This window comes from Lepidothrix coronata, unplaced genomic scaffold (genome assembly GCF_001604755.1).
Source record: "Lepidothrix coronata isolate B3197 unplaced genomic scaffold, Lepidothrix_coronata-1.0 Scaffold59, whole genome shotgun sequence".
Lineage (NCBI taxonomy): Eukaryota > Metazoa > Chordata > Aves > Passeriformes > Pipridae > Lepidothrix > Lepidothrix coronata.
In genome coordinates this window covers 277,886-304,498 of record NW_016690239.1, presented here as the reverse complement: position 1 = coordinate 304,498, position 26,613 = coordinate 277,886, and the positions used below count along the sequence as shown (strand labels likewise).

At 38.7% G+C, this 26,613-nt stretch overlaps 1 protein-coding gene across 1 annotated transcript in view; it reads left to right on the top strand.

Annotated features, from left to right (window-relative positions):
* Positions 1-25,873, top strand: part of ITGA8 (integrin subunit alpha 8) — a 111,242-nt gene extending 85,369 nt beyond the window's left edge. Inside the window, exons 27-30 of the mRNA XM_017817279.1 lie at positions 26-139; positions 12,316-12,417; positions 20,513-20,635; positions 21,881-25,873. Of these exons, the coding sequence (XP_017672768.1) occupies positions 26-139; positions 12,316-12,417; positions 20,513-20,635; positions 21,881-21,967 (426 nt within the window). The 3' untranslated portion in view covers positions 21,968-25,873. The remainder of the gene's footprint in view (positions 1-25; positions 140-12,315; positions 12,418-20,512; positions 20,636-21,880) is intronic.
* The last annotated feature ends 740 nt before the right edge of the window (positions 25,874-26,613 follow it).

Below are 26,613 nucleotides of genomic sequence, written 5' to 3'. Positions count from 1 at the left end.
TGACTTCCCTTTGTTTTGTGCACAGAACTGTACAAACGTGAAGTGTGTCCTAATTTCATGCACTGTGGGACAACTGGAAAGAGGAAAGAGTGCCGCGCTAAAAATCAGGTCCCGGCTCTGGGCACAAACATTCCTGGAGGTAATACACACAAAGCTCTCTGTCTACACACAAAGACCCCTGTATATTTTATTTGACCAGATATTTAAAAATATAAATTATTAAATTAAATGGGTCAAATGCAAATGCTTTTTGCTACCATTTTCTTTGAAGGTAACATCTCACTGGTTCCTGTCCAGGTTGTATGCATGCTGCTTACTTTTCTTTTTTTCCCTAGCACTCCCTCTCAAATTTATGTCCTAAATCCTACCTGGAAATTCCAAGGTTATTTTTAAACATCTTTCCTGGACTGGCCCAAATCAATAATCTCTTAGGCCCCCATGATATGCTCTGTATTCGTAACGTCTTTCCCAATGGAAGTTTTTTCTTGGAGCCAAACAGCATACACTATGTCCATCTTAAAAATTCATCGTTATTCATTCTCTGTTAATCTAGGGAAGAGTAATATGTATCAAACTCATATGATATACAACACTCACACAGTGACAATCTGTGTCTTGCTACTAAAGGGAAGGGACAGTGCAGACCATGGAAAAAGTGTGGAAAAAGGGCATATTCTGGTTCAAACACAAAAACATGGCAGCTTGAATGTCTCTCTGTCCTTCCAAATCTGAGAACGGGGATGGACATCTTCTGGTGCAAGCTTTTGCAAAGGTCTTACAAAATTTTGCATGGGGCCAGTATGCAAGCATCTCTGCAGTGATAGGAAAAATGCATCTGTTGGAAAATAGGATGGGAATTTTATTCCAGTTTTTTCTAATTCCGCTAAGAGACTGACAGTCCCACACTGGCTAGTCCTTGTTAAGTTCAGGTAAGAACTTAACTGCACTAGTTCACTGTTCCTAACACATAGAGACAAGCAGAGATGCAGAGATATTATCTTTGACTGGAACAATGTGTGACAATTTTGAGCACTGCAGTGTGCAAGCAATAACACAGTGAGCGTTCATAATTTTTTTTACCAAGCAAAAGATAAAGCTTAGCTCCTTTAGCTAGCTACCTTATTGGGAACTGAACCCAACCTATTCCCAATCCAGTCAAGTCTTTCTCTTCATCATTCTGCTGGTGAAATCTAATTAACTCCATAAGGGGCAAAAACAAGGTCTTGTGAAAAAACAAACTCATAAATGAGACCTTGTGCACAGATCTTTAGATGCCAATTTTCTAGGCTATTTACAGCTATTTCAGTGGGAATTAGCCTCATAAAGATTTTTCTAAGTCCAGTTTAGTATATAACAAGAAATAACTGTAGGAGATTAAAGCTAAACAATTGTAATGAGAAACAGAGAGTTTTCTCTGAGTTTTTGGCTGTGACAGAAGATGTGTAACAGTTGGATCAAGCTAGCTACAGAAGACATGAAATCTCCTTTTCTTAATGATTCCTACTAAAACCAGAATCTTTTTCTTGGATGTAACCTTTGTTAGCTTGACTTTGGTTCAGAACAAGGATGAAATTCAGTAGCACATTTAAAGCAGGAGCAGTGAGACTCACTTCACATAATTTTAGTAATCTGAAAGTTAGATGCCAAAACTGGTTGCCTGACTATAGACAGTGACAAGACAGGTATCTTCAGAATATGCATTATCCAGCTGATTTGAAGTGTCTTTTCTGCTCTCCTTCTGATCTGTATAGGGGAGAAGGGTCAAAGCTGGGCCTTGGGATATGGGTGTGTGCAAACACACCAGACAGTGCCAGTGCTGCAGTCCCTTTAGCTTCTCCTTGCTCCTTAATAAATCCTGCTTGCTATGCCTGCACCTCCCTTCACTCAGTGAGCTCCAGGCAGAGGTGGAACCTTACACCAGCCTGTGGGCAGGGGCAAGGATGAGCCATCCTGTACACTCCCTGGGTGCAGAGACCTCATGGGAAACACTCCTACAGAACATCTTCTGCTTACTCCACTGGTCTTACACACCCTTGGTATCAAAGAAGGCTTTTATGGGCCGTGATTTTACCTTTTCTCTGTAAACATTTCTGTTTCCTTTGAATAGTAACTTGCAAGTCTTATAAAGACTCAGAAAACTTCACTTAAAGCAACAGGATTTTTTCCTAAGTAGGAAAAGGTAGTCCCCAGAGAATTGTTGTATCCTCCCATTTATGTCTAAATAGCTGCTGGAATAACATGATCCCTGCTTCACATGCAAGCAGAGAGAGAGACAGTAAATAGTGTCCTAGGTTCTGGTTGCCTTCCTCCCACTCGTCTCAAAACAGTTCCCATTTTCACAGCCCCTTTTAAAATTAACAGTTATACAGCCATCACCATAAAAGACTGTAGAGCACAGTTTCCTAAAAAGGACACAATCTGCTCCTAGTAAGTCTGCAAACTTGTAGTTCCTGAAGTTATTCCAGAAGTAAACTGAAGTATATTTAAAAAAACAACTGTTGTTACTTAGGCTGAAATCTGCAAATTCAAACTGAGGATTAAAATGCAGTCAAAATAATCAGGATGTGGTGATTGCGAACCAGGAAGGTTTTGTAAAGAAGCTTAGGGGAAAGTCTCTACAGCAACATCCCAACCTCTTTTGCACATGCAATTAGTGTACAAAATTTTCATATGCCAAAGAAAGCAGGATAATGGTGACATACAACATTCCTGAACTGTGTTATAATCTAAATGAAGACATGATGATCTGCAGAAGAAATTGTTTGTGCTCATTAAAGCCAAGAACACACTGTCATGATGTATTTTCTTCTTATAGATATGTTAATGCAAACCTGAGAAGGATTTTATTGAAAATGATTGATTTATGCTAGGATGAAATAATTCATGTTTTTAATCAAAGTTATATGGATCAGCCTGTATATTTTGTTGCCACAAAATATCTGTCATGTATTGAGTGACTCCTTCCTCTTCCACTTAGTTTAACTGACAACAGCTGACCCCTTGTCTCTTGACAGTTGTAATCTGTCACCTTAAAACTCAAACTCCCATAACAAATAACAGTTAAATGACGTGCAATGGTTAGACATGTTTGAGTAAATAAAGCAGCCCAAATTTCCCAACCAGCCAGCAAAGATAGAGACAGACGTTGTGCAAAGGGCAAGAAGAATCACAGACTTTTCTGGATTAACTTCAAAGCCTGGCTGTAAATATGAACCCTCTAGTAAAGCTGACTTTTGGATTCAGACTTGCTGATCAAGCAAATAATAGCCTGATTCGTGCAAAAGAGAAACAACCTTACATGGTCATGTTACGTTGTGTTCTGATGGGGCTCCATTATGTCCCCATTTGTCTAATCATGATATTTCTGAGTCATCAGAGGGAGACCTGAGGGGATCTGGCCCAGCGTTCTTTGAACTCTGGTGGGTATCTTTTAATATAAGACTTGGGAGTTGTCTAGTAAAACATCTGTTTTGAAAATGAATTTCTAAGTGATGAATCTGTACCATCTGTCTGATTTTTTACATCCTTCAGGCTCCAAGCTCTTTGGAACTTTTGGAACACTGTGGGATTTGGAACTCAGCTCATTTTTAGCTATTATTTCAGCCTGTACTGAAAATTCCTCACAATGATACAAATCTCTTTCTGGGAGAGCTTGGGGAGGCAGTTATGTAAAAAGACCACAGAGGGTGTGTGAAGTTCCCAAGAGCTTTGAAGTTTATTTTATCTTCTTTTAATGTTATTGAATATAATTGTATTGTTTCTCTCTTGACTTTTAGACAGTTCTAGATATGTGAATTTGGCCCTCCTAACTGCATGAACTTTAATAGCTAGAAGGGAGAAAAATCTAGTTTAAATCAGAAAAAGTTGAAAAGCAAGAGAAGCACAGCAGCCACACTGCAGTAGGGTGCTCTTAGTACCCAAAGTCATGTTTTGGCTTCTCTCTTAAATATTGATTATTTCAGTGTTTCTGAACATGCACTGATCCTGTTTCTTTTAAGTGCCTAAAAATGGAAATATATGCTTGACAAAATAAAGGTGAAGTGTGCTGCAACAGCTGTACCTTAAGTGCCTGGCCTCAGACTGGTATCCAAGACCTGGAACTAAATACCTAGGCTCCCTATTCAGCACATGGAGACAATGAGGTACCTCAGACAAATTGACTTGCTCTAATCATCAGGGTGGTGCATGAGGGCTGTCCCTTATCAGGGGGATAGGCACCCAAATCAGGATTAAGTGGGAATATGCCCACCCTCTCAGAACGCAGAATCCAAAGACTACTTGGGAGATACCTGTGGAACTAGTTGAAAGACTTAAGGAGGACTTTTTTTATTCAATATTCAGTGTGAGAAGCTAGAGCTGGCAGTCTAGTGATTAGAGAATTCGTGACTAGAAGACTCAAAATTAATTTCTCTTCAGCTTGAGAGTCCTGCTTTAAAAAATGATAGTGTTCCCTTCTGCTGAAGTTGCACTTTTGCAGGAACATAAAAAGAAATTGAGACATCTGGAAAGGTATAGAAAATAAGAAAAAGCCTGATATAATGCCTTGTTATTTTGGACCATCAGCTACAAGTCCTTCCAGTCCTCTCATCCACCTTTGCCTTCGTTGCCTGGGCCTGGAGCTGTCGTCACTGTTAGAGTGAATGCTCTAATTGTATTTCCATGATGAGAAATCTTGTTGAGAATCTCCATATTTTATTACTGGTGAACTCAGAGATTCTTTAGTGCGATAGAAGTTCTTTAGCCCAGGCAATGTTTGCGGGACAAGGATTCAGTTTAGTGCACAAAGGCCACTGGAGGCAGAATGCACACAGCCTGTGCAATGGGGCCACACAGACTGTGCAGCACACGTTGTTAGCAGAGACTTGGAACTCAGAACAGAAGTGAATTGGTGAAGGTGGTCTGAGAGATCTAGTTCTTGTATGAGATCCTTTATTCAATCACTTCTCTTCCTCTCATCTTTACTATGGGAGCAATTATTCCACCTGTAAGTGGGATATGACCCCAAGGAACAATAATTCTATCCTCAGTATCCCCCAGCACAGAACCTATTTCTGTGTCCAGTGGAAAACATCTCAGTCAAAGGAAGATTGCTTAGTGTTTTCAAAGAATAATTCTGCAGCCAACCTAAATTCCCTGTCCATGGATGGAAGTGGGGAAGCAGAGAAATCAGTGAGAGAGACATCTTGTTCCCTCATTCACTGACATATATAAGCCATATATGGGAGTTTAAGTTGATTGTTTTAATTCAGACTGAGAATTAAAAGCCAAAAATTTGATGAACTGCCCTTCAAGCTGTATAAAAACAAAAGGAGGAAGTCGTCAACAAAATTTGCCTTTACGTCAAACAACTGTTGTTATTTGAAAAAACAAAATAAGTAAAAAATAAAATTGTGTGTGGCCAAAAATACTATATTATACTGGATTTCATTGTTTATGTGGAATGAAGGCTACAAAGAAAGAGATATTTGCATGGGACTGAACTAACGAGGTTTTTTGGGTGTGGGCTAGTTTTGTTTTCAGTCATTGTTATTTAAAATATTTCAATTGTTAACAAGAGCAGAACATGAGACTTTTGCTAGTTGTGCTAAAGTATAGGTAATGTTAGGTTTATGAAGAAATAAGCATCTGAAATAAATAACCATTATAATCTGTATACCGAAGTCCTCTGGAATCACAAGAAAATATCTGTCTCTGTTATAATTTAACATAATCTGTTTAAATGAATATAAAAGATATAATATGTGAAGTGTAAAAAGTTAATGATAGAGAAGAGGATGTGTTGATTTTCAGAATTTTGTCTTTGGTCACAGATACATTTGTGTGGGCATACCCTCTTGTTACAAATAGCACAAATACTTTTTGACCATGTGCAGAGTCATATACACATTTTTAAACAGATTAATACAAGAACAAGTAGTTATATGACCTCTACTCTCAGCATTTATGTAAGCTACTCTATTGGCAGTAGTTCAGGTTTTAGGAGGTATCAGTCAAAGAAAGCAAGCTAATGAATTCCCAAAGCATATATTTAAAAGCTATTGCTTACTCCTTTAAGTGTGCCAGATTCCAGCAGACACAAGTTTTAATCAAGTATGGCCAATATTGTTATAACAGCACTGAACTCCATATGCAGTAGACATAAGTTCTTGGGGGGAAAATTCCACCACAGCATGCAGCCTGCCATAGAGAAAGTATGTGCCCTTCTGTTAGGGGTGCTTCACTGGACTACATCTAACCCGAAAAAAAATTCTGTGAGGTTGAACAATTCTCCATACAGGCAATGGAACAGAATCATTCTGGGGAGTCTCTCCAGAAGCTGAACTCTTCAAACCTGCAGAACAGTAATGATCTGTCAGACTTTAAGCTGCTAAAGGTTTTGTTCCTTCTACCCTCAGTCCAGCTCCCTGTGAGCCAGATTTGTCCCAGCATTTCAGTCTGCTCTCTGACCAGGATGACCACATGCCTTAAAGATACTTTGGGGGGAATTCAGGTCTGTACTTGAGCTTCCTTCAGAAAGCACCAGCATTCCACTGGAATCTGGAAAACTGTCCTTTGATTTGTCGAAGATTTTCCAGCACTTCTCACGTAATTTCTGTCACAATTGTACTTAGGGAAACACTAAACCGAATATTTATTGGGAACATTTTCCTTCATTTCTGGCTGCTTTTTTGTCTCACAACTTTTAAGAAAACAAAGGCTTCAGTTCAAAAATCTATTTGTAAAACAAAAGTATGCAGGGAGAGAGAAGCCTTAATAGATACACAAGCAGGATCTACCACCCAGGCAACACAGGGGATGGCCGTGCTTTGCCTGCTTCCCAGATTATTGCAAACTACTGTCTCGGCGACGTGTACAAGAGCAGGCTCTGCTTGTTCTAACACAAGGGGAACCTCAAAAGGTCGGTGTACTAGGGCTGGGCTCCCTACTGTTGGTCATTAGACACAGACACAAATACCAAATTCTTTCTTCCCCTTCCTCTGAGCCATAAGTCCTCAGCTTGAATTTCAAACCACAGGTCCTGCTGCTTCCAGTAAACACTGAATATTTAAACATATGCTATTTAAAAAATGATATGGTAAAGAAATGCTGTTTCTTACAATTGGCTTGAGAATTATAAACAAGGCTGTAGGAGAGAAAGCTGCCTGTATCTCCAAGGTGTTGGTATAAGTAAGAATCCTGTTTGCAACTTATGTTGACCACAGTCATTGTTTGGAAGCCCTTTGCACAAATGCATAAGTCTTTAAATACAGGAAAATGCTCTCTAGTCTGTTATATTCTTCATTCCTGTATTCCAGCATTTCCAGGAGCCTAATCAAGGGTTGAGCCGAGTTGATAGCTGTGGACACAACCCAAACTTATTAACCCCAGCCAAGCCTTAATCCACAGGAAGTACCTTACTCTGATGTTCTTATTGGGATATAAGCTGAAAATTAAATAAGCCATGTCTAGTAGGTGAAAGGATTTATTTTTCCACGAATGCTATGTTTCCTTTATATGAAGTTTCAGGAGAGTTAATGCCTTTACTGTACCTTAGCCAATCAGGCTGAATATCTAATGCCTACTTCTTTAATAATATAACATATCCTGCTCTCCCCATTACAGATTACATTTATAAACCATAAAAATCATATCCAGAATCCTGCTTAATATCCATTGCTTAGAATTGAAAACATAAGGCTTTATTCTCACTTTTTTCTGAATGCAAATTGTTGCACAACCACAGAAACATGCTGGAACTTTGTGTGAGAAGTCTAGTGCTGAAGAATAAGAGATGAAAAATGGCCTGAGTCTGAAAACAGAAAATAATTAATGTGATAAGGAAAAATTATTTTTCTGAATATCATCTCATAAATGTTCAGCACCATGAAAGTGTATAAAACTATTTATTTACAAAGTCTAATTTTTTATTTCAAACAATGTTGATAGAAAAAGTAGTTCCCTTTCATTAGATGCCATCTGTGTTAAAGAGCTGATTTGACTATCCCTATGTAGTCATTTAAGACTGTTTTTTTCATGTTGCTTTTTCCTAGTTTAAGCCCCGAGGAGAGGTTGAATATTCTGATAGTAACCATTCAGCTGCTCTCAATATTTTAAAAGAACAAAATTATGGCATAGCCAAATGAGTTCCAGAAGGCAATAAATGTGCTGGCTTTATATCACCATATTTGCAGAGAAAAGTAGTTTTTAAAAAGAAGACAGAATGGACAAGGCAAATACCAGACCCTGGACCTCAGGAGAGTAGCCTGCAGCCTTTTCAGGGATCTGCTTGGAAGAACTCTGTGGGAGATGATCCTGGAAAAAAAAAGGAGTCCAGAAGAACTAGTGGTTCTCCAGGATCACCATCATCTCCTTTAACTCATGAACTGTCCGTCCTGACATGGTAAAAATCAAACATAAAAAGGTGATGATTGGCTTAAGGTTTGACTCAGTCTTGGAGGTCTTTTCCAATCTTTATGATTCTGTGAAACATAAAGGAGGTGCAAGAAGAGTCAGTTAACCCGGTGCAGGGGCTGGATAAGGAATATAGATACAGTGTCTGAGCATGCAGGGGCAGAGTTAAGAAGGTAAACGCCCACCAGGAGCTGAGCCTAGCAAGGGGCTTAAAGGGCATTAGGGAGGCTTCTATATTAGCAGCCAAAAGACTAGGGAAAATATGGGTCTTCTGCTGAATAGGACATGGAAAAGGCTGAGTTACTTAATGCCTCCATCACTTTGGTCTTTACTGGTAAAATCTGCATACAGTAATTTGAGGCCTCTGCAATCAGAGAGGAAACCTGTAGCCATCAACATTTACCTTCAATGGAGGAATATCAGGTCAGGGGGACACTTAAACAAATTGGACATACAAAATTCCAAGGAACCTGATGGAAGACACCTACAAGTGCTGAAGGAGGTATCACAGCAATGTGAGACCTCTCTCAATTATCTTTGAAAAATCATAGTGATGGGGGAAGTTCCTGAGGACTGGAAGAAAGCAAATGTCACATCTATCTTCAAGAAGGAGGATTCAGAGGACTATAGGCCAGTCAGATTCCAGCCTTGGGAAGGGGATGGAGAAAAAAGCCCTGGAAGCCATTTGCAAACATCTGAAGGACAAGAAGGTGATTGGGAGTTGTCAGTGTGGATTTACGAAAGGGAAATCATGCTTGACAAACCTGATAGTCTTCAATAAGAAAAATGAGGTTCATCTTGGTGGACAAGGCAAGAGAAGTCATTGGGTTTTATCTTGAATTTAGCAAGGTTTTTGACACTGTCAAAATGAATGAAGAGAGGTGGATTCAAAACTGACTGAACTTCAAGCATTTGATCAGCAGCATGAAGTCCAGCTGTCAGTCTGTCAATAGTGGTATACCCCAGGGATCAATACTGGGGCCAATACTGTTTAACATCATTAATGACTTGGATAATGGGACGGAGTACACTTTCATCAAGTTTGGAGATGATAGAAAAGTGCAAAGAGTCTTTCATACAGCAGTTGTTCGTACTGCCCTTCAGAGGAACCTCGACAGGTGGGAGAACTAAGTCAGCAGGAATTCCGTGAAGAGTGACGAAGGGAAATGCAAAGTGCTATACCACAGGAGGAATAACCCTATGCACCAGTGTAGGCTGGGGGCCGACCTTCTGGAAGGCTGTGTTCTAACAAAGGATCTCAGAGTCCTGTTAGACACAAAGTTGAACATGTGTGGCCCACTTTGTGTGCCCTTCCAGCAAAGTGAGTCAACAGCCTCTTGGACTGCATCGGAAAGAGCGTTGCCAGCAGGTCAAGGGAGGTGATTCTTTCTCTCAGCACTGGTGAGACACATCTGGAGTCCAATCCTGGGCTCCCTGGGACAAGTGAAACATGGGCATACTGGAGCCAATGGCCACAAAGATGGTTAAGGGCTTGGAGCTTTTGATATATAAGGAAAGGCTGAGAGAGATGGGAGTGTTCAGTCTGGAGAAAAGAAGGCTCAGGTAGGATCTCGTTAGTGTGTATAAACATCTGACAGGAAGGAGTAAGGAAGACAGAGCAGGCTCTTCCCAGTAATATCCAGTAACAGGAAAGAAGCACAAACTGAAATACAGGAAATTCCATTTAAACATAAGAAAAAACACTTTTTACTGCGAGGGTAGTCAAACATTGGAAAAGGTTACTTCTTGAGTTTGTGGAGTCTCCATTTGTGGAGATATTCAGAACCCAACTGGATGTAGTCCAGAGTATATTGCTCTAGTTGACTCTGCTCTAAGCTTGTACTTGGAGTAGACAATCTCCAGATGTTCTTTCAAACCACAGGAGTTCTGTGAAAACTTTGAGTTGGGCCATGGTCATCCAACTTCATCCAAGTTGGCTCCCAGGTTTAGATTATGCTTCTTTCAGGTCATTTTCACAAACAAACCTTCCTCCATCAGTGAAGGAAAGGAATAGTAGCCCAGATTATCACGGGATCTTCTCACCTCAGTCTTTTTTCAGCAAGACAGCTGAAAGGGGAAAAGCAATTCTTAGAGAGGGTTTATGCCTTTGATGCAAGAAGGAATGCCAGAGAAAACACCAGGGAGGAAAAGATGTTGAGTAATCATATAGAAACCAAATCTTCTCAACGAAGCAGAACTCCTAAATGTGTGAGAAACAGAAGGAAGGACAAAGAGTTTTGCAGAAGGGCATTTAGGAAGTGACAGCAATGTTCCAAATATGATAAGAACCTGGTGACAAAATGAGAGACTGCTTTACTAACAAGGCTCTGTCTTTCTGTTCAAATCTGGTCATCGTATTTAAGAAAGAATTGATACAGGTAGCAAAAATGGAACATAATAATTTTAATAATAATAATAATTAGATAGAAAAGAGATATGTTAACAACCATAACTCCTAGCCATCTGGATTCCATTGACCATATTAGCACTTAACTGTCTAATGCTTTTCAGTGAATATCAAAGCCCTTTCAAAGGAGATCCATATCAGTACCCCAACTTTACATGGGAAGGGATATACAAGATAGTAGTGCCACCCAAAAAATCAGTTGCAGAGATGAAATTAGATTTGTTGACTACCAGAAGAGAATGGTTAACTATTCAGCCATCCTTCCTTGGGATAAAAACAAAGAAAAAGAGAATGTTCTAAGTGCAGGATTTTCCCTCTGAAAGATTTACTTGATACCTGATGGACTTAGCCTTCAAAACTAGCTCCGGTTGGATATTGATGATGCCAATTGCTCAACAGGATTCAAAATATGGGTGTGGAAAATATATGTATCCATTGTAGTAAATGTTGTAACCATTCCTTTAAGGGATATGCACTTTCCATGTATCAGAGCTTAAGTCAGTTCCTAACAAATACCGGCAGGTATTCTTCCAGCAGACATACCAGCACTTAACTATCATTTAAGGTGGTTTTCACAGAGTGGGAGGTTATTCTCAAGGTCAGAACAGCACAGTGAGACTTACAATTGGTCAGGTGTAGTGTGTCACTGCCTACCTGGCACCAAAAGAGGTGAAAGCATTAATTAAGTCACTGCATGAGATACGTGATGTAACAGTTTTTAGTGATTCTAAACTAGGTAAAGTAATGCCTAATCTAATCTAATCTAATAATGTTTTATAAATATAAGCAATCATAAATGAAGGACAGAGAGACGCATTTTGTTCCGTCTTTGCATCTTTGGGTTTGTCAAAATGCTTAATGTCACCTATATAAATATTTTATTAGGTAGCCAGTTAAACAATGGCTGCTATACATTCCTCTCACAGTGGCACAATGTAGTAAACAACCAAGGTGAGTGGGCAGGGAATTTGGACTAGATGATCTCCAGAGGTCCCTTCCAACTCAGACTATTCTGTGATTCTGTGATCCTGTGTAAATGAGGTGCAAAGATGCTTGTTCCTATTGTTCTTTGATGGGAAGGCACAGCCATTTCTTTGGTGCTATCAGGAAGCTCTACCAACCTGGTCTCAACATAGACCAGGAAATTTTCTCAAGATACCCATGTTGGTTGTCAGGCTTGGTGAGCAGAGCCAAGGTTTTAAAACATGGACACCCCATCAACTGGGCCCATGCTTCTAACTCACCTATTTCAGAGAGAAATAAGAGAAAAAACTGTATGTGTCTTTCTGCATATCTAACCCTTCTTCCCCATTTGAACATGTGGCCTTTGTATTGCAGCCTTATGCTGTATTTATCCCATGGACATGTACAGGTCCCAGTGTTCCTACATTCTTTACCAAAAGAAACCACCTTTGCCTTAGGAAATCAGTGCACTGTATTTTTTCTCTGCTTATTTTTTATAATGCTTTTAAATACAAGCGTGGTTTTTAATAATTTCTTTTGTTCTGTAATTCCAGAGAAAGAACGATCTCTATAGTCTTTCTTCCAATGTTTCCTTCGAAGTTAAGAGCATGCCATATAAGGTGCAACCAGCAAAACTCCCCACAGGAAGCATAGCAGTAAGTAACTGAAAATTATATCTTTGTGTGAAGTATATGTATTTGGTCATTCTGATCACAGCTGTGAAAGTTTTTGTAGATGAAAATATTGAGATTGGCCTTTCCTGTGTTTCTAGTGTAAATTCCTGAAATAATACCTAAAGGAAATACCTTTATTGCTTCCTGTGGAAGGTGGTGATATATGATACTGATTACATTTTTAAATAACTTCTTGCTGCACTAATGTGCAGACCGCTTTATTGCAATCAGGATGGATTTTTCACCCAGAAGAAAACAACAGAACTGTGAAAGCAAGTGTCTAGTTACTTTGTTTGGGGTAAAATAAGTCTGGAGGAAATTTTTGTGCAAAATCCAAAATCATGTTTCTGTCAGGTTTAGAGATCTCACTCTTCTCCCAGTCAGCAGTTTTCTCACACAAGCATATGGATTATCTACAGCAATTCCTCTCTTATCTGTATTAAGCTTCTTTGGTACCCTCTGATTTTCAGAAAGGTTTGCATACCTCTCTAGGTTTTCAACCTCACAGCACATCAAGTGCAAGATATAAGTTTACCAACTGATGTGATAGATAGATGCTAAAGTACTTGCCTTATTTGCAGACTGAGATTTGTATGGCTCTCAATTACTATGTGAAAAATTAACCTTGGAGGCATAAGTTTGATTTACTTGTTTTCTTGTGACAAAGCATTGACTTTTGGGAGAACTTTAAAGGAATTTGCTCCTTATGGTATCTAATACCATGGTTAAAATTCACTCTATTTTGTCATTACTGGTAGAAATAAGTAAAATATGAGTGCAAAAATTGGATCTATTATGAGTAATCTGAAATTTTATGGCTTATTGTTCTTATCTTTTTGAAGACTTATCAGTTACAGTCCTTTTTTGAAGCTCTTTTCAAACTTTTCCAAGTTAAATCATGGTGAAAATACATCATACTGGTCTGTTGAGATGTGGTAGTAGGGGCAAAATATTTTCTTATATGGAAAACAGATAAAACATTTTATAGCTTACTTTGAGTGTATTTTAGAGGATACAAGGTATAAAGTTGTGTTTTGAATATGCACAGATTACATGGTTGATACGTGCTCGGGGGAGACCCAAGGTAAAATCTTGGTCCTGTATGAACAGTGACTCCAACCTCCATCATCAGGAGAACCATGATTTCACCACAGAGATTTGGTGCTTAATGCAGTATTCATCCAGAAAGGTTCAAAGGCTCCAAGCTGACAGATATACTCAGGCTCTTTTTATTTTCTTGCAGCATGTGTTCCATACCAGAAACACATGTTGTGCAGAGTTCTGTTGGTAGTGGTGCCTTCATCTGGACTGAAGTGCTTTATCCCAGGTGATAGCCTGCTGTTCTCAACAAGTGTCAGATGATCTACCAAATGATCAGATAAGCATTTTATTCTCTTATTCCAGCCAGTATAATGCTTGTTATTTGCTGCAGATGATTTACAGCAAAATGCCAGTAATGGCAACTGTAAAATGTTGAAAAATGATAGTGCTTTTATGTCGTTTCATATGTGGACATGGCAGTGGACACTTGCCAGCTCTACAGCTTGATGTGTTATATGCACCAGTTCTTTGATGTTCCACTTGCAAAAAGAAATATTTGCTTTAAGTTGGGCAAAGCTTAATATTTTTGCTCCTTCTGAAAAAGATCACTAGTTGTGTTTTAAAAGTTTCTAAAGATTTATTTGGAAGTTTATGGTTTTCTTTTAGACAGTGAAAGGATGGAAGAGGAATAAAGATTTTAATATTTTAAAATTAATTGTCAAAAGTATGTATTTAATAATCAGCTAACACTTTAAAGTTTATATAGAGAAGATAATATTGTTAAAAGAACAGAGCATATGTCCTTCATTTAACTCATACAATGCTGTGTTCCAATTATGCAAGTTGATATTTATGTTTAGTTTTAATGGCATGAATAATCCCATACTCAGTAATCAACAGTCACGCAGTCATATTTGCAGCACTGAAGTCTTTATTTCCATCATCATGGAATGTAGGTCTTTATCTTGAACAGAGAGAGGGCCATGATAACAAAGGTGTGTGAAAAGTTATATAAATGTAAGAAAATCTTAATCTTTTATAGTAAAACATTAGAGTAAAAATGCATCAAATGGAAAATTAGCATGAAATTTAGTGGAGCTTAAACCAGAATCCACTGACATCAATAATAGTATTTCTATTAATTTTCGTATGCTGGGAATTGCAGCTATATATTATACAACTGAATGGATTTCCTTGCTAACAGCTCTATCATTCAAGAGAAATTTGTCATTTTTTCTTAGAAGTATTATTATGGTAAATGATACTATCTTATTTGATGAATTTCATGTGAAACTTGAAAATACTTTTTATTACAGAAAGTACAGAGTTACAATAAGCAGCAATTTGTTCTATTTTATTTTATGATTCCTGAGCCAGTTTGGGAGTTTAATAAATTATAATTGCTTTTCTTAAATGTTTGATAGGATCTTCAGGGGGGGTGCTTTAATGTAAACTGTTTGACCAGTGTCCTACAGTGAGTAAAACTTGTTTCAGACTAAGGCTTATACCTCCTTTTTTAGCTATTACATGGTGATAGTACTTTCATTTTAGACATGCTTATATTCCTTATGACATATATTTGCATAAACATTTGTAAAGTGTAAGGATAAATTTCAATATTAATTATGACTCCAAGCTCAAGGGAGCTTTTACATTCTATTTTGATAATTTTTTCAGAGCACATAAGAACATCATGCTTCAAAGGCTGGAATCCCTGTTTCTCACCCTCTGTAACTAAAATTGCTGAAGACTAGAGAAAGGTCATCATGGGCAGTAAAAGTAGTAGCATTAGAATAATAATCAATTTAGCTACTGTTTCTTAAAGCAGCAGAATAAATTACGGAGAAGTTATTTTTATATTTTAAAGTGTGTCTTTTAAAGGACCAGAGAGAAAAAAAATAGCTTTGTGACAATCCCACTAGCTTGCACTGAATTCTCACTATAGATGCTGGATGTTTGCACCAGTGAAACCTAATTCCTATCTTTCCACAAGGGACTGCCATTGAACCAGCAGCTTACCATATATGTTCTTCTCTGCCTTGTGCTGCCTTCCAAAGGAATCAAAGACAATTTTGAGGACACACTGAGTAGCACCAAAATCAGGAGCAGAATTCAAAATGTACAAAAACCAGCAGCAAAAAAAATAAATAGTTCTTTTATCTACTTACAATGTGCTTAAGCATGTCACATTTTAAAAAAAGGAAAATAAAAGCCCCTATAGAAACACTTTCACAATTAACAAGTGACTTTCATGGAACCACAACAGGGATTCTGCAGTTAAGACTATCAGAGAGCATCTCTGTGTGGATTTTATTTCCAGTTGCAAACAAAGGCTCTGTCCATAACTCTTGGGTTGGCTTCACCCTCATCTTAGTGCCTGAGCCAGATGGCATTCTTTGGCACCCTTTCCATACAAAAAGGTGTGAGATATTCAGCAGTATGGAAGACCAAAAGTCAGATGGTTCCTCTGAAGTCTGTGAGCTGTGCTTTTCATCCTCCTGACAGAGAAGCAACCACTGTTTCCAGTGTTCAGCACAAGAAAATCTTGTCCTGAACAGAGAGGAAAGCCAACATGCATCTGAAGTACAAGCAATATGCAACACTTGTGTAAAAATTCCACTTCTTCACATTGGCCACCTTAGATGAAAACAGATAAATCTCCCCCAAAAAAATTCTCTGGCTCTGATCCTGCAGTACTAAACCTACCACATGGAGAAGAACTTCAGAAATCCAAGCTGAATAATGCAGACTTGTCTTTAATCAAAATCATATGTAATACTGTTGTGGACAGTATGGGGTGGAGGAGGGACAGTCTTCTGTGGAAATGGTGAAACACAGCAGGCAAAACTGAAGGGATGCTTTGTTTTTTAATTCCCCTCCAGCTTCTGCCTCAACTCTGTGGGTGTTCAGGACTTGTCCTGTCAAACTGTTCACCAGCAATTGCATTAGTAGCCTTGCAAGTCTTTGTGTAGAGTTTAAAGGGGGCAGCCCAGGGGCTGCGTATTCTACTGGTATATAGGCAGGAGTGAGACTGATGTCTACAAATAATCCACTGCTCAGGAAATAAATCTCGAGCACTTAGCACAACCCTTCCTTACTTTCAAAACATAAGACAAAGAAGGATTCATGAAAAAGGGTATGGGTGTGACAGGATGGTTTCAAGATTTTAGCAGGCAAATACTTCATTAGCATAGGCCCCACTCAGGCTAAAAGAGGAGAGAGATGTGGCAGCTTTGCAGCAGCATTCTACCTGATACAAGACAGACCTAATTTCTGCCATTTGTTTGGCTCATTGCTGATAATCTAAGGATTATAAACATGATGCTCTTCACTTCTATAAGATTACAGTTTCTTGTTTATGTTTCAACATTTGTCAGGCTCCAGCTGGGCTACTGAAATTACACTGCAAATTTCACTCGACTGTCTGCAAAGGCAGAGCAACAGAAGGAAGAGGGGAGAAGGGAGAAAGAATTCAGAACGCAGGCAGGACAAGCAAGGCTGAGTGTTACTGCAGCACTCATAATTGGTTAGCATCCTCAGGAAGATCCACATGTTCTTATCTGGATCCATGCTGATAGGTGCTCTGTAGCTATCATAAGAGCTAACTTGCCTTATTGTTTTCGTAGCCTGAGGAAAGAAAACAACTCACAAATACAGCAAACCTCTAGGATGTGGCACATAAAAGAACACATGGAATGGCAGCAGAGATACTTGTAGCTGCATACACTACTATCAGCTTTGTCCAAAACCTGATGAAATCCACTGACCCTGATGAAATAGACTGTTTCCATTGATTTCATCAGGATCTCAATAAGGCTTTGAAGTCTGAATTGACTATACCAAATTTCGAACAGTGAACTGGTGCACGAGTCTTGTTGCTGTGCTATCAGTAAGTGGTCGTGTGAAATATTCAAACAGCAGGCAGCAGTTTACTTCACTTCTGTCTGAGAGCACCTGTGGAGCTGAAGTAGTTCCCCAAATTGGATGAGAGTAGCCCAAGGAGACAGGAGTGATTCAGTCAAATACTATCTGAAGAAATATGTAAAACAAAACCCCTTCCATGAAGTAGTTGCCAATTCTGATAATTTCCACATTCAGGATGAACAATTTCAGAAGACTTTGGCTGAAGCTATCAGTACCAGAAATGATGAAATAAAACCTTTGCATCTTCCCTCAGGTTTGATCTTGCTTTAAAATTGAGTCATTTTTTCAAACTTGAGAGGACAGAAAGTACTGCTGGGGTTTGCTTTTTGCTGTTGTTTTACAAATATTTGTTAAGATGGTTTTGGTAACTGGTCTATCGCTTTACTGCTCCAGCTTCACAACAACGTTAATATATGTAATCTGTATGTTGACAGTGTCAGGTTCCTTCCAAATCATAAGTAAAATTTGTGTCTTCCTCCATGTGGTACCTCAGAGTTTGCCAACAGAGGAAGTGCGCAGCATGGATGAGTTGGGGTTTTTTAATCAATCTGGTTTTGCTGTCTTGGAGCCCATAAATTTTCATCAGCACTTCCCAGCTCTTGTGCTGTATGTGATCAGATCTTCAAGGCTTGCTTCAGGACAGCATTCATGAGGATTTTCAAGCAGTAGAAGGGAGATGCTTTCTTCCTGGTACAGCTGAGCTCATTACTTTCTACAGGCTTCATGCATCCCATCATAACTGCATCCCTTCTGTTTTCCCTGGCCAGTTAACCTCTTACTTGCATTCATCTTTTTTCTTAACTGGCTTTTCTCTGGGAGGAATCTCTGCAGACAGTTCAGATGACCTTTTTCTCATTTTCTCTGCCCTTGTATTTAAATGCCACTCTGAGCCACAAGTAGAGCTATTCAAAAACATTTTATCCTTACTAAATGAGCACTGCTCTTGCTGAATCTAATGATACAGAGAGCTTATGAAATTCTGCAGTGGTTAACAAGTGACCCAAAGAGCAGGCTAGGGAAGGGAACTGTATTCTTACAGTGGCATAGTTGATCACTTGATCACACCAGCACGATATCTGTTGGGACACAGGGGTGGGATTTCATGTGTTGAAATATTTTTTTCTTAGTTTAATTAACCAACATATTTATTCTTTGTATATGCAATTCTTTTGAAATATTTTATACTAATAAGTATTTACAGCTGGTCCAGAGATGCATATTAGGTGAATGTGTTTGTTACATCAATGGTGGTATGGCCAGCACTGCAAGCACTTCATCCTCAGGGTACAGGCCAATGTTAAAGTGCTGACAGCAGAAGGACTCAGCAGTGTCTTGGAATTTTCTGCATAACTCTCAGGGTAAGCTTTGGTAGAAGGCAAGTGGTATACTACATATAAAGTTGTCACCAATTTCTGTTCCCCATAACGATGAGGAATACTAGAAAAAAACATGTACATCAGTAACGCTCACCAGACTGCCATCTTTGCAAACACCATGTCAGAGGATGGAGCAGTTGGCTGCAGAGTCCAAAGGACTATTCCAAAGTGTCTTCCAATTAAGCATGACAGTAGCTTGGAGACAGATCCACTGGTGCTTGCAGAACGAAAAGTTTAGCAAAAGAAAGAGGGAGAGAGGAAAGGGCTGGATGTCACTGAAAAACTGAAATTGGCCATCTTCAGGGAGAGGAGTGAGAGGCACAGGAATGGAATCAGTTATGAGCTAAATTAGACTGTGTCCAGTCTTCAAACTTAGGCTGCTGTCCCATGAATGAACAAATTAGAAAACAGTGTTGTGTTAAATTTTGGGTGCATCAAGCAGTAAGTTAATAGCAATAGAAAAAAAAAAAAGGTCAGAAAAGAATTTGCGATGAGTGCAGCTCGGGGACTGGGCAATAGCCAAGAAATTTAAGAGTAGATTTCCTAACTGTACCTTGAGCACTGAAGAGGAAGGCCATTTGAGAGTTTGTGTAATCTGTTGCTTTGCAAACTGATTTCATCATGTCATAAAGAAAATAACTTCCATCTGTCACATACTTACTCTGTTTAAGGGAGACTAGGAGTAGATGAGAGAAGTCCAACAGAAAACCTGAGAGAGAAATAACTTCCTAGGCTAACAACAAAGAGGAAAATTTGAGAAAATAAACTGAGATTGAAGAGACATATTCATGACTAAAGAGCTAAGGAAAGCTCAAATTCATTCCTTCCCCCTTGGGAGAAGAGATAGGGCAAACATTCAGTGAGATTGACAAGGAACCTTCCAAGCAGAGTCTGAGAGCATAAAATAAATTTGTTAAAAGATATGGAAGGGAGAGTGAGGAGGACAGCATGGATGGCCCCAGAAGAGAAAAACAGGAGGATTATTATTACTCTTTGTCCACATGAAGGTCTAAAGAGAGAATTTTGCCAAGTCAGTTAAAACCTCTGATAACTCATGTTAACACCTGCTGCTTTCTAGAGCCTCCTACAAGGAAAGAGTGCATTTCATGCTTATTTCCCACTTAGGTAATAGTCTGTATGCTTGACTTCTTTTAAGGAACATCATATCATACTGTGCATTAGGCTTTATCACAAAGACAATAAACTGCTGCTTGAGTTTCATTTTTGGACTGCTTAGCTGAAATGCAAATCATCAGATAAAATGTATACTGGTATGTCAGCAGAAATTAAAATAAAAAAATGTAACTCATATCTACTGTGGTTTGAATTAAGAGTTTGGGCCGAAGTCAACCATTGTTTCAGAGTAGTTCAGTGTAATTCAGTTATACTGGCCTAGGCTGTGCCAGCATGGATGTGAGCAGAACTTTGCTCCTTGAATATTCTTGAAGCATCTGCTCAGAAGGGTATTTTTTGCTACGCTGTATTAAGGGAAAATGGTTTGTTTGTCTGATTTGACATGAATTTGGTGTATGCGTGAATTTAATTTATAAAAGTTACCATGAACAAGTGGAAAGGAACTTACAGTAAAAGAAACCAACGTGGGAGAATTTCAGGGAATGTGCATTTCTAATCTGCAAAATGCTGTTGAAGTGAATGCTTCTAACCTTTGTATTCTACTGTCAGATTTGCTTTCCTTACTTCACTTTTTTTCATTTAATGTATTCTTTTCATTTCAGATCAGAACATCTGTTATTTGGTCCACCCCAAATGTCTCCTTTGAAATCCCTTTATGGGTTATAATACTAGCCATACTTCTTGGACTACTAGTACTAGCTCTGCTGACCCTAGCTTTATGGAAGGTATGCTGTATTATTACTGTTACTGTTGCCTTAAAAAAACCCCTAAAGATACTAGAAGAGAAGATAAAGAAAGGTTGGAATTTTGTGATCTTTAGCAGCTTGGAGCAAAAGCAACAATACACGTGTTTTTTTTGTTTTGGCATTTCTGACATGCTAGTGTCACTGACCTTTTTGCAGGGAACTTGTTTTCAAAGTCTTCCTTTATTACTGAAGTCTAGTTATAAATGGGCATACAGAGTTTGGCTCTGTTTCCCAAGACCTATGATCCTCTTTCTCAGGATGTTTAGGTTCAAAAAGAAGTTACTCTAACTTTTGTTTTCTCTCAATAATTCAGGGATTTCCAGTTTTTGTCAGCATGGAACAACATTCCCAGCTCTGAGAATTAATTTTTAGATTTCCTTTTATGTTAGTATATCATATCTTCTGGTTTTAAAGTTTTCTACTTCTGTGTTAGTTGTTACACTCCCTTCACAAGTTTTAAGATAAGTTACTGGAAACTGCTATATTACAGGGAGCAAGTGTATCTTTTGGGCATCCTCTCATTTCACATTAAAAATAACTTCAAAATAATTCCTTAACTTAGAATATGGCTCATCTGTCTTTAGCAGCCTAAAGGTTATGGTTAGGTGTGCAGTCTCTGCTAACTTCTCAAATTCACCTAGTCAGGTAACAGCAGCAAAAAGCTATGTCTAAAACATGCAAGGATGAGAGGAATTTTAGCGGTACCTTTCTTTGACCTTATGTGAACATTCAACCTGGTGACTAGAAGGGTAACCTTTTGGCAGTTAAAGTTAGGTGAGAGGATCTCATCTTCAGTGATCTTTAGTCTAGCTTACAACACTGTCCTGTACACATTTCCCAACACACATCCCACCTCTGTTATTGTTACTGCTTGTCAATCTAAATACCTTTTCTGAATGAGCGTCTTGCTGAACTGAAATTAGCAGTTTTCTCATTAGCATCAGTCCGTATCAGCATTCAGACCAACTTTACATCTCCTGCAAAGACATCTTTCATATGATTTGAATTTTTAAAGCTATATTTTGGAAGTCAATGCCTTGTAAATAGAACTAATTTTTCATAGGGAATGATTTGAATAGAAATGCAATATCTTCACAGTCTATCTGCCTGCCATAGGTTGTGTCTGACCTTTCAGGTTGACTGAGTGAAGAATCAAACTGCAGCTGAGTCTTCCTGTGGTTGTCTTACCATGACACCTTTGTTTCTGTTGATTGTTTTCTGCAGTGTGGCTTCTTTGACAGAGCTAGACCTCCTCAAGATGACATGGCTGACAGGCAACAGCTGACAAATAACAAGACTACTGATGCATAAAGGAAGAGAGTAACAGTTAAAGTCAGAATCCTACCTGAGACTAGAAACACAATGAGGATTAAATGAAGGATTCCTTCCACCAGCCTTCCTTTGTACCTGCAATTGCCATGGTGTCTTAATCTGATCTATGCAATGTTCTGATAACATGCCACATGACAACCATCCTTGCCAAAGAAAGCAGCTTTTTCACTGCCTTACAAAGATATTCACCACTGAACAGAATGTTTATCCCAATTTCAGTCAGTCTACGTTTGAGCAGATGCCTGTGAACGTGTGGTATACCGAGTTGGTTCCAGAACAAGCCCAAATCTCTCAAGGAGAGAATGCCTTCATTGCTGTTTTGTCCAGAAGATGGACCAGGACAAACCTTCTGAATGCTACTGTATCATACAGAATACCTTTGAAACCTCCCTAAGAATAAGAACTTTTATGAAATTATTGCTCAGGGAGACAAGCAATGTATCAGTACTGTGACAGTACTTCTGAAAAACAAAGGTAGTCTGTAAAAAACTTTATAGATGGGGCACAATTATTTATTTTTCCACCTTTTTGGAATAAGTATCTGTAATAATAACCAACATAGATTTTGAGAGAAGAAAGTAAAAAAAATAGAAATCATGTCCTTACTTTACATGTAAATAGAAAAGTACACCCATTGTACATGCAGAACACAACTTTCTTGGCTACAAGGAGTTTTGCAAAGCAGAAGATCCATGCAACGCTTTACAAGATGAGACATATGACAAACAAGTACATGTTGTATCTCTTTCAGCCCAGAGCTGGCAGTATCCCACCCAGATAACTAAATCCATGCACAGCATAGAGCAGGGGATAAGGTACCCTGTTCTTCTCTTGCTGTACAGCCGACACAGGATACAGTCATTTCTGAAAGACTGTTTTAAGTTATCACAGCCACACTGGTGATATTGTGAAGTCTTAGGGGGTTTGGGGTTGGGGTAAATTTTCTTTTCCATTTCTCTGTTACTTTGTTGAAATTGCCTCAAAATGGCTACTCACAATTGTAACTTGAAATATTTGCCTTTTTTTATGTTACAGTGTACAAGCTCACAACAACTCTAAAGTGTTGACTTCAGCAAAGTTTAGGGCTGAATATAATTATTTCTTAAGCAAAATCTTGCAGCGAAAGTGGGCAGAATTTGTATTTATGCAGAAAAATAGGATGCCAGCCAACCAAACATGAACATAAAAAAGGAAAAATATTTTGAGCTAAAGAGTAAAAAAATACACTTAGAATTGATTATTTTTAAGGGTTCTGAAGAAGAGATGTTTCATTATTTCTGTTCTATCGGCAAATGGTCCGTATCTCAATAGGGGCTTTAAGCTCTGATATGTGCAAATTTGTACCTGAAAGCTTGAGTCTTCCAGTGCTGCCTGTGAGTGTGAAATTAGCTACATTGTGTAAACTTCATGAGGAATTGTTCATTTTCTGAAATCTCCACCACACTTGCCTTCTCCTGAGCTCCTCTTCTTTCCTTTCCATCTCAGCTTCTCGATTGGCAAATGGCCTCACCCATTCTGTCACTTTTAGAAAACTGCCCTTCTGCTTCCTAATACTTCATGACAGGAGTAGCCATGAGGCATTGTCACTTCTGTCAGTCTGACACAAGATTTTACAGTTTTACCATTTCCTGCATGCAGATTGACCTGTGCAATCCAAGCAGGAGCTGTGTTATGTCTTCATATCTAAGGCAAATTTGCAAGAAGACCTTTATGGAGTCTTTAGCTTCTCAGATGCAGAGTACCCATGAGATTAAATGGGAGGAGGAGACATATGCCTCCAAAAATGGAGGTGAAGCATCTGTGTGCTTCACACAAGCAAGAACCTCCATTTTCTAAGGCTGGGGAGGCCTGACCACTTCCCAGTCCTCCAAAAAACCATTAACAGACTCCTTCCCCTAAATGGGTTTGAGCTGACTCCTTGTAGGTTAGAGAGATCAACTGACAAATATCACCACAAAGCAAGCCTATCCCATATTTGCACACCTCTGTATCCCATGCATTCCAGGCAAAATTGTCCTTCCATGAAAGACAGTGAGCTTCTAGCTTTTGTAAATATTTAATTGTTGTGTGTAGCAGCTTCTGAAACAAGATTAGCTAGCTCATTGCAATCACATCATCTGCACAACTCTTACTCTGATGAGATAGCACCATAAGGAGATACCGAACATAGGACTTTTGTATGTGCAATACTTTATATTACTTATATACCTGAAGCATGTTTACACTGGCATTTGTGTTTGTTTTTTAAACTTTTGAATATAGTGATAAAGATTACAATAAAGAAAAAAGGATTAGGACAAAAATGAAAACAAACACAGCTCTGTTCAGTATTTGTTGCAATGTGTTTTCAATCCTACATTGCTCTGAGGATGGACTAGGTGACCTAATAAGTTCTTTACATTTGTAACATCTATAGTTCACTTTTGAGCAATTACTCTCCATTTTAATGATGGACAAAACATGTTCAGATACCAAATTTAAACAATAAAGAACATCAGTGACTGTTGAGCCTGGCTGGAATCCATTGGCTGCAGCTGTGTAATGTCACTGGAAACCAAATTAGAGGCACATGATCTGACAAACAGTTACTTTGAGCAATACTTTGTTTTATATTTCTACATCCTTGTAGATTAAACTTCCCCCATGGAAATGTCTGGAGCTGTGTGCTGTCAAGGACTGTAGTCTTTATTCCCAGCATTTGTGGATAGCTTTGGCTGCAAATTGCAAACAGCTTTGTGAAGATTTCTGGGTTTCAGTGCTTGCCAAGAGTGTTTATTCCCTGGGGAGATTGCATCCTGGATGTGGACACTAGCAAGCAGTTGACATAATCTTCCCCCCCAGTATATCAGTAATGTGCTGTATGATAACCTCTGCCACATCCCTACGTGACTGAACTTTTGTTTCAGTGACGTCAGCCTTGTAATGAGTTACTAAATGCAGCTTTGTGTACTGGTAATTCAGCCTTATGCTTCCCAATGTATATGGTGAGCTGCTGATGGCTAGGAACACAGCAGTAGTCCAGAGAGCAGGAAAAGCAAAAGGTTACTTTAAAAATTAAAGTCTTTTAAAACTCCATTGCTATGACCACCACAGCACTCTAGTAAACAGAAAGACATTCGTCTTTTATTTCACATGCTTCTTGCTGAGTTTGAGAAAGGCTGTCGGGTTATTTAATCTATGCAACAGACTGTATCTAGTGTCAAGTGGCATTTTCTGTTTCATGAAAATTTCAGAATTTGCATAACAGGGATCAGTACATTTGAATACGTTTTCACTTGCATATTTACAGTTTTCATTTTACCACGGGTTAATTTTTTGTTGTCACCATTCTGTAACTCATTTACAGGTTTTTCTATCTTCTGCTGACAGCTTTTGCAGGTTTCCCACGTCAGACAGCTCTTGAAAATGGCACTGATTCTCTCTGCCTTTTAGCTGTGAATTTCTCATTCATTAGCATGAAGGATCTTCTGATAGGCACGGCATACATTAACTAAAAAGCCTTTTGAAACCAACAAATCACCTAAGCATACCAAGGGGAAAGAAAACCCCAACCAGCCATGGCCTATAGTATTCCACTACATTGCAGCAAGGTTTTTTTTAATGAAATACCGTCTGACACACTGCGTTTAGGAATTGTTTATGAGTGCGTGTTTTATTTATGATTGTTGGCAAAGATCCATATTAAAATGTAGTGTAATGGTAGTGCCTCTTGACAATAAAAAGTCTTGAATTCAGCTCGTGCAGGCGCCATGATGTGACACAGCAGGAATGCTTTTAATATTGAAGGACTGGTCTTGTTTTGCCTGTGTGTTGTATTTGAGGGGCACTTAACTATTCAAGATGCTATCCTACTGTACACAGTGATTTTTAGAAAAGCAGAATGGAAATAATTGTTCAACTCACTTTTCAGATGGTTTCATTTGTTTTCAACATGTTTCTCTACTTAACCAATGCACCACATTTCATTTGGTTGTGTTTTTTTCTGTGTTTCAGTAAAGATTTGTAAAGCAGACTTCAGTGAAGGCTCACAGGAGACACAGGCTTAGATCTGGATTAATCTTTTTCCATTTTAGGCACAGAAGAGGCAACAGGAGTTATCTCAGATGTCTGCTGAGACTTCTAAGAATGTTATAGCATTTTTGTAACAACTACTCCTATGCCAACTACAAGAAAACCAAGACTTTATTTTTGAGGATCCAACAGTCATCCCCTCCTATGTGCCCTGTATATGAGGGTATATATACAGATATACATATATATACATATATACACATTTATCAGAGCATGGGTAAATGGCACAATTAAACTAGGGGTAGGATGAATTACTCACAGTTTGACTTGGTGCACCAGGAAGAAACTTCCCTGTGGAGAAGGACGAAGACTAAATTTTTTCAGTGCCTAAAATTAGGAAAGATTTCTTTTCCTTGAGGAGAACATGACACCATGGAAGTCCTGTCCTTCAAGCACCACGAGTACAAGCATAAACACAAGGTGTCTGGGCACAAGGGACTTGATATCAAGCAATTAAGGAGCCTGCAGGGTACTACATCAACTATAAATGACGGAGAGAAGGAGTAGGAGGCTCTAGAGGAGAAATCAAACCTTTAAACACACAGATGTTATCA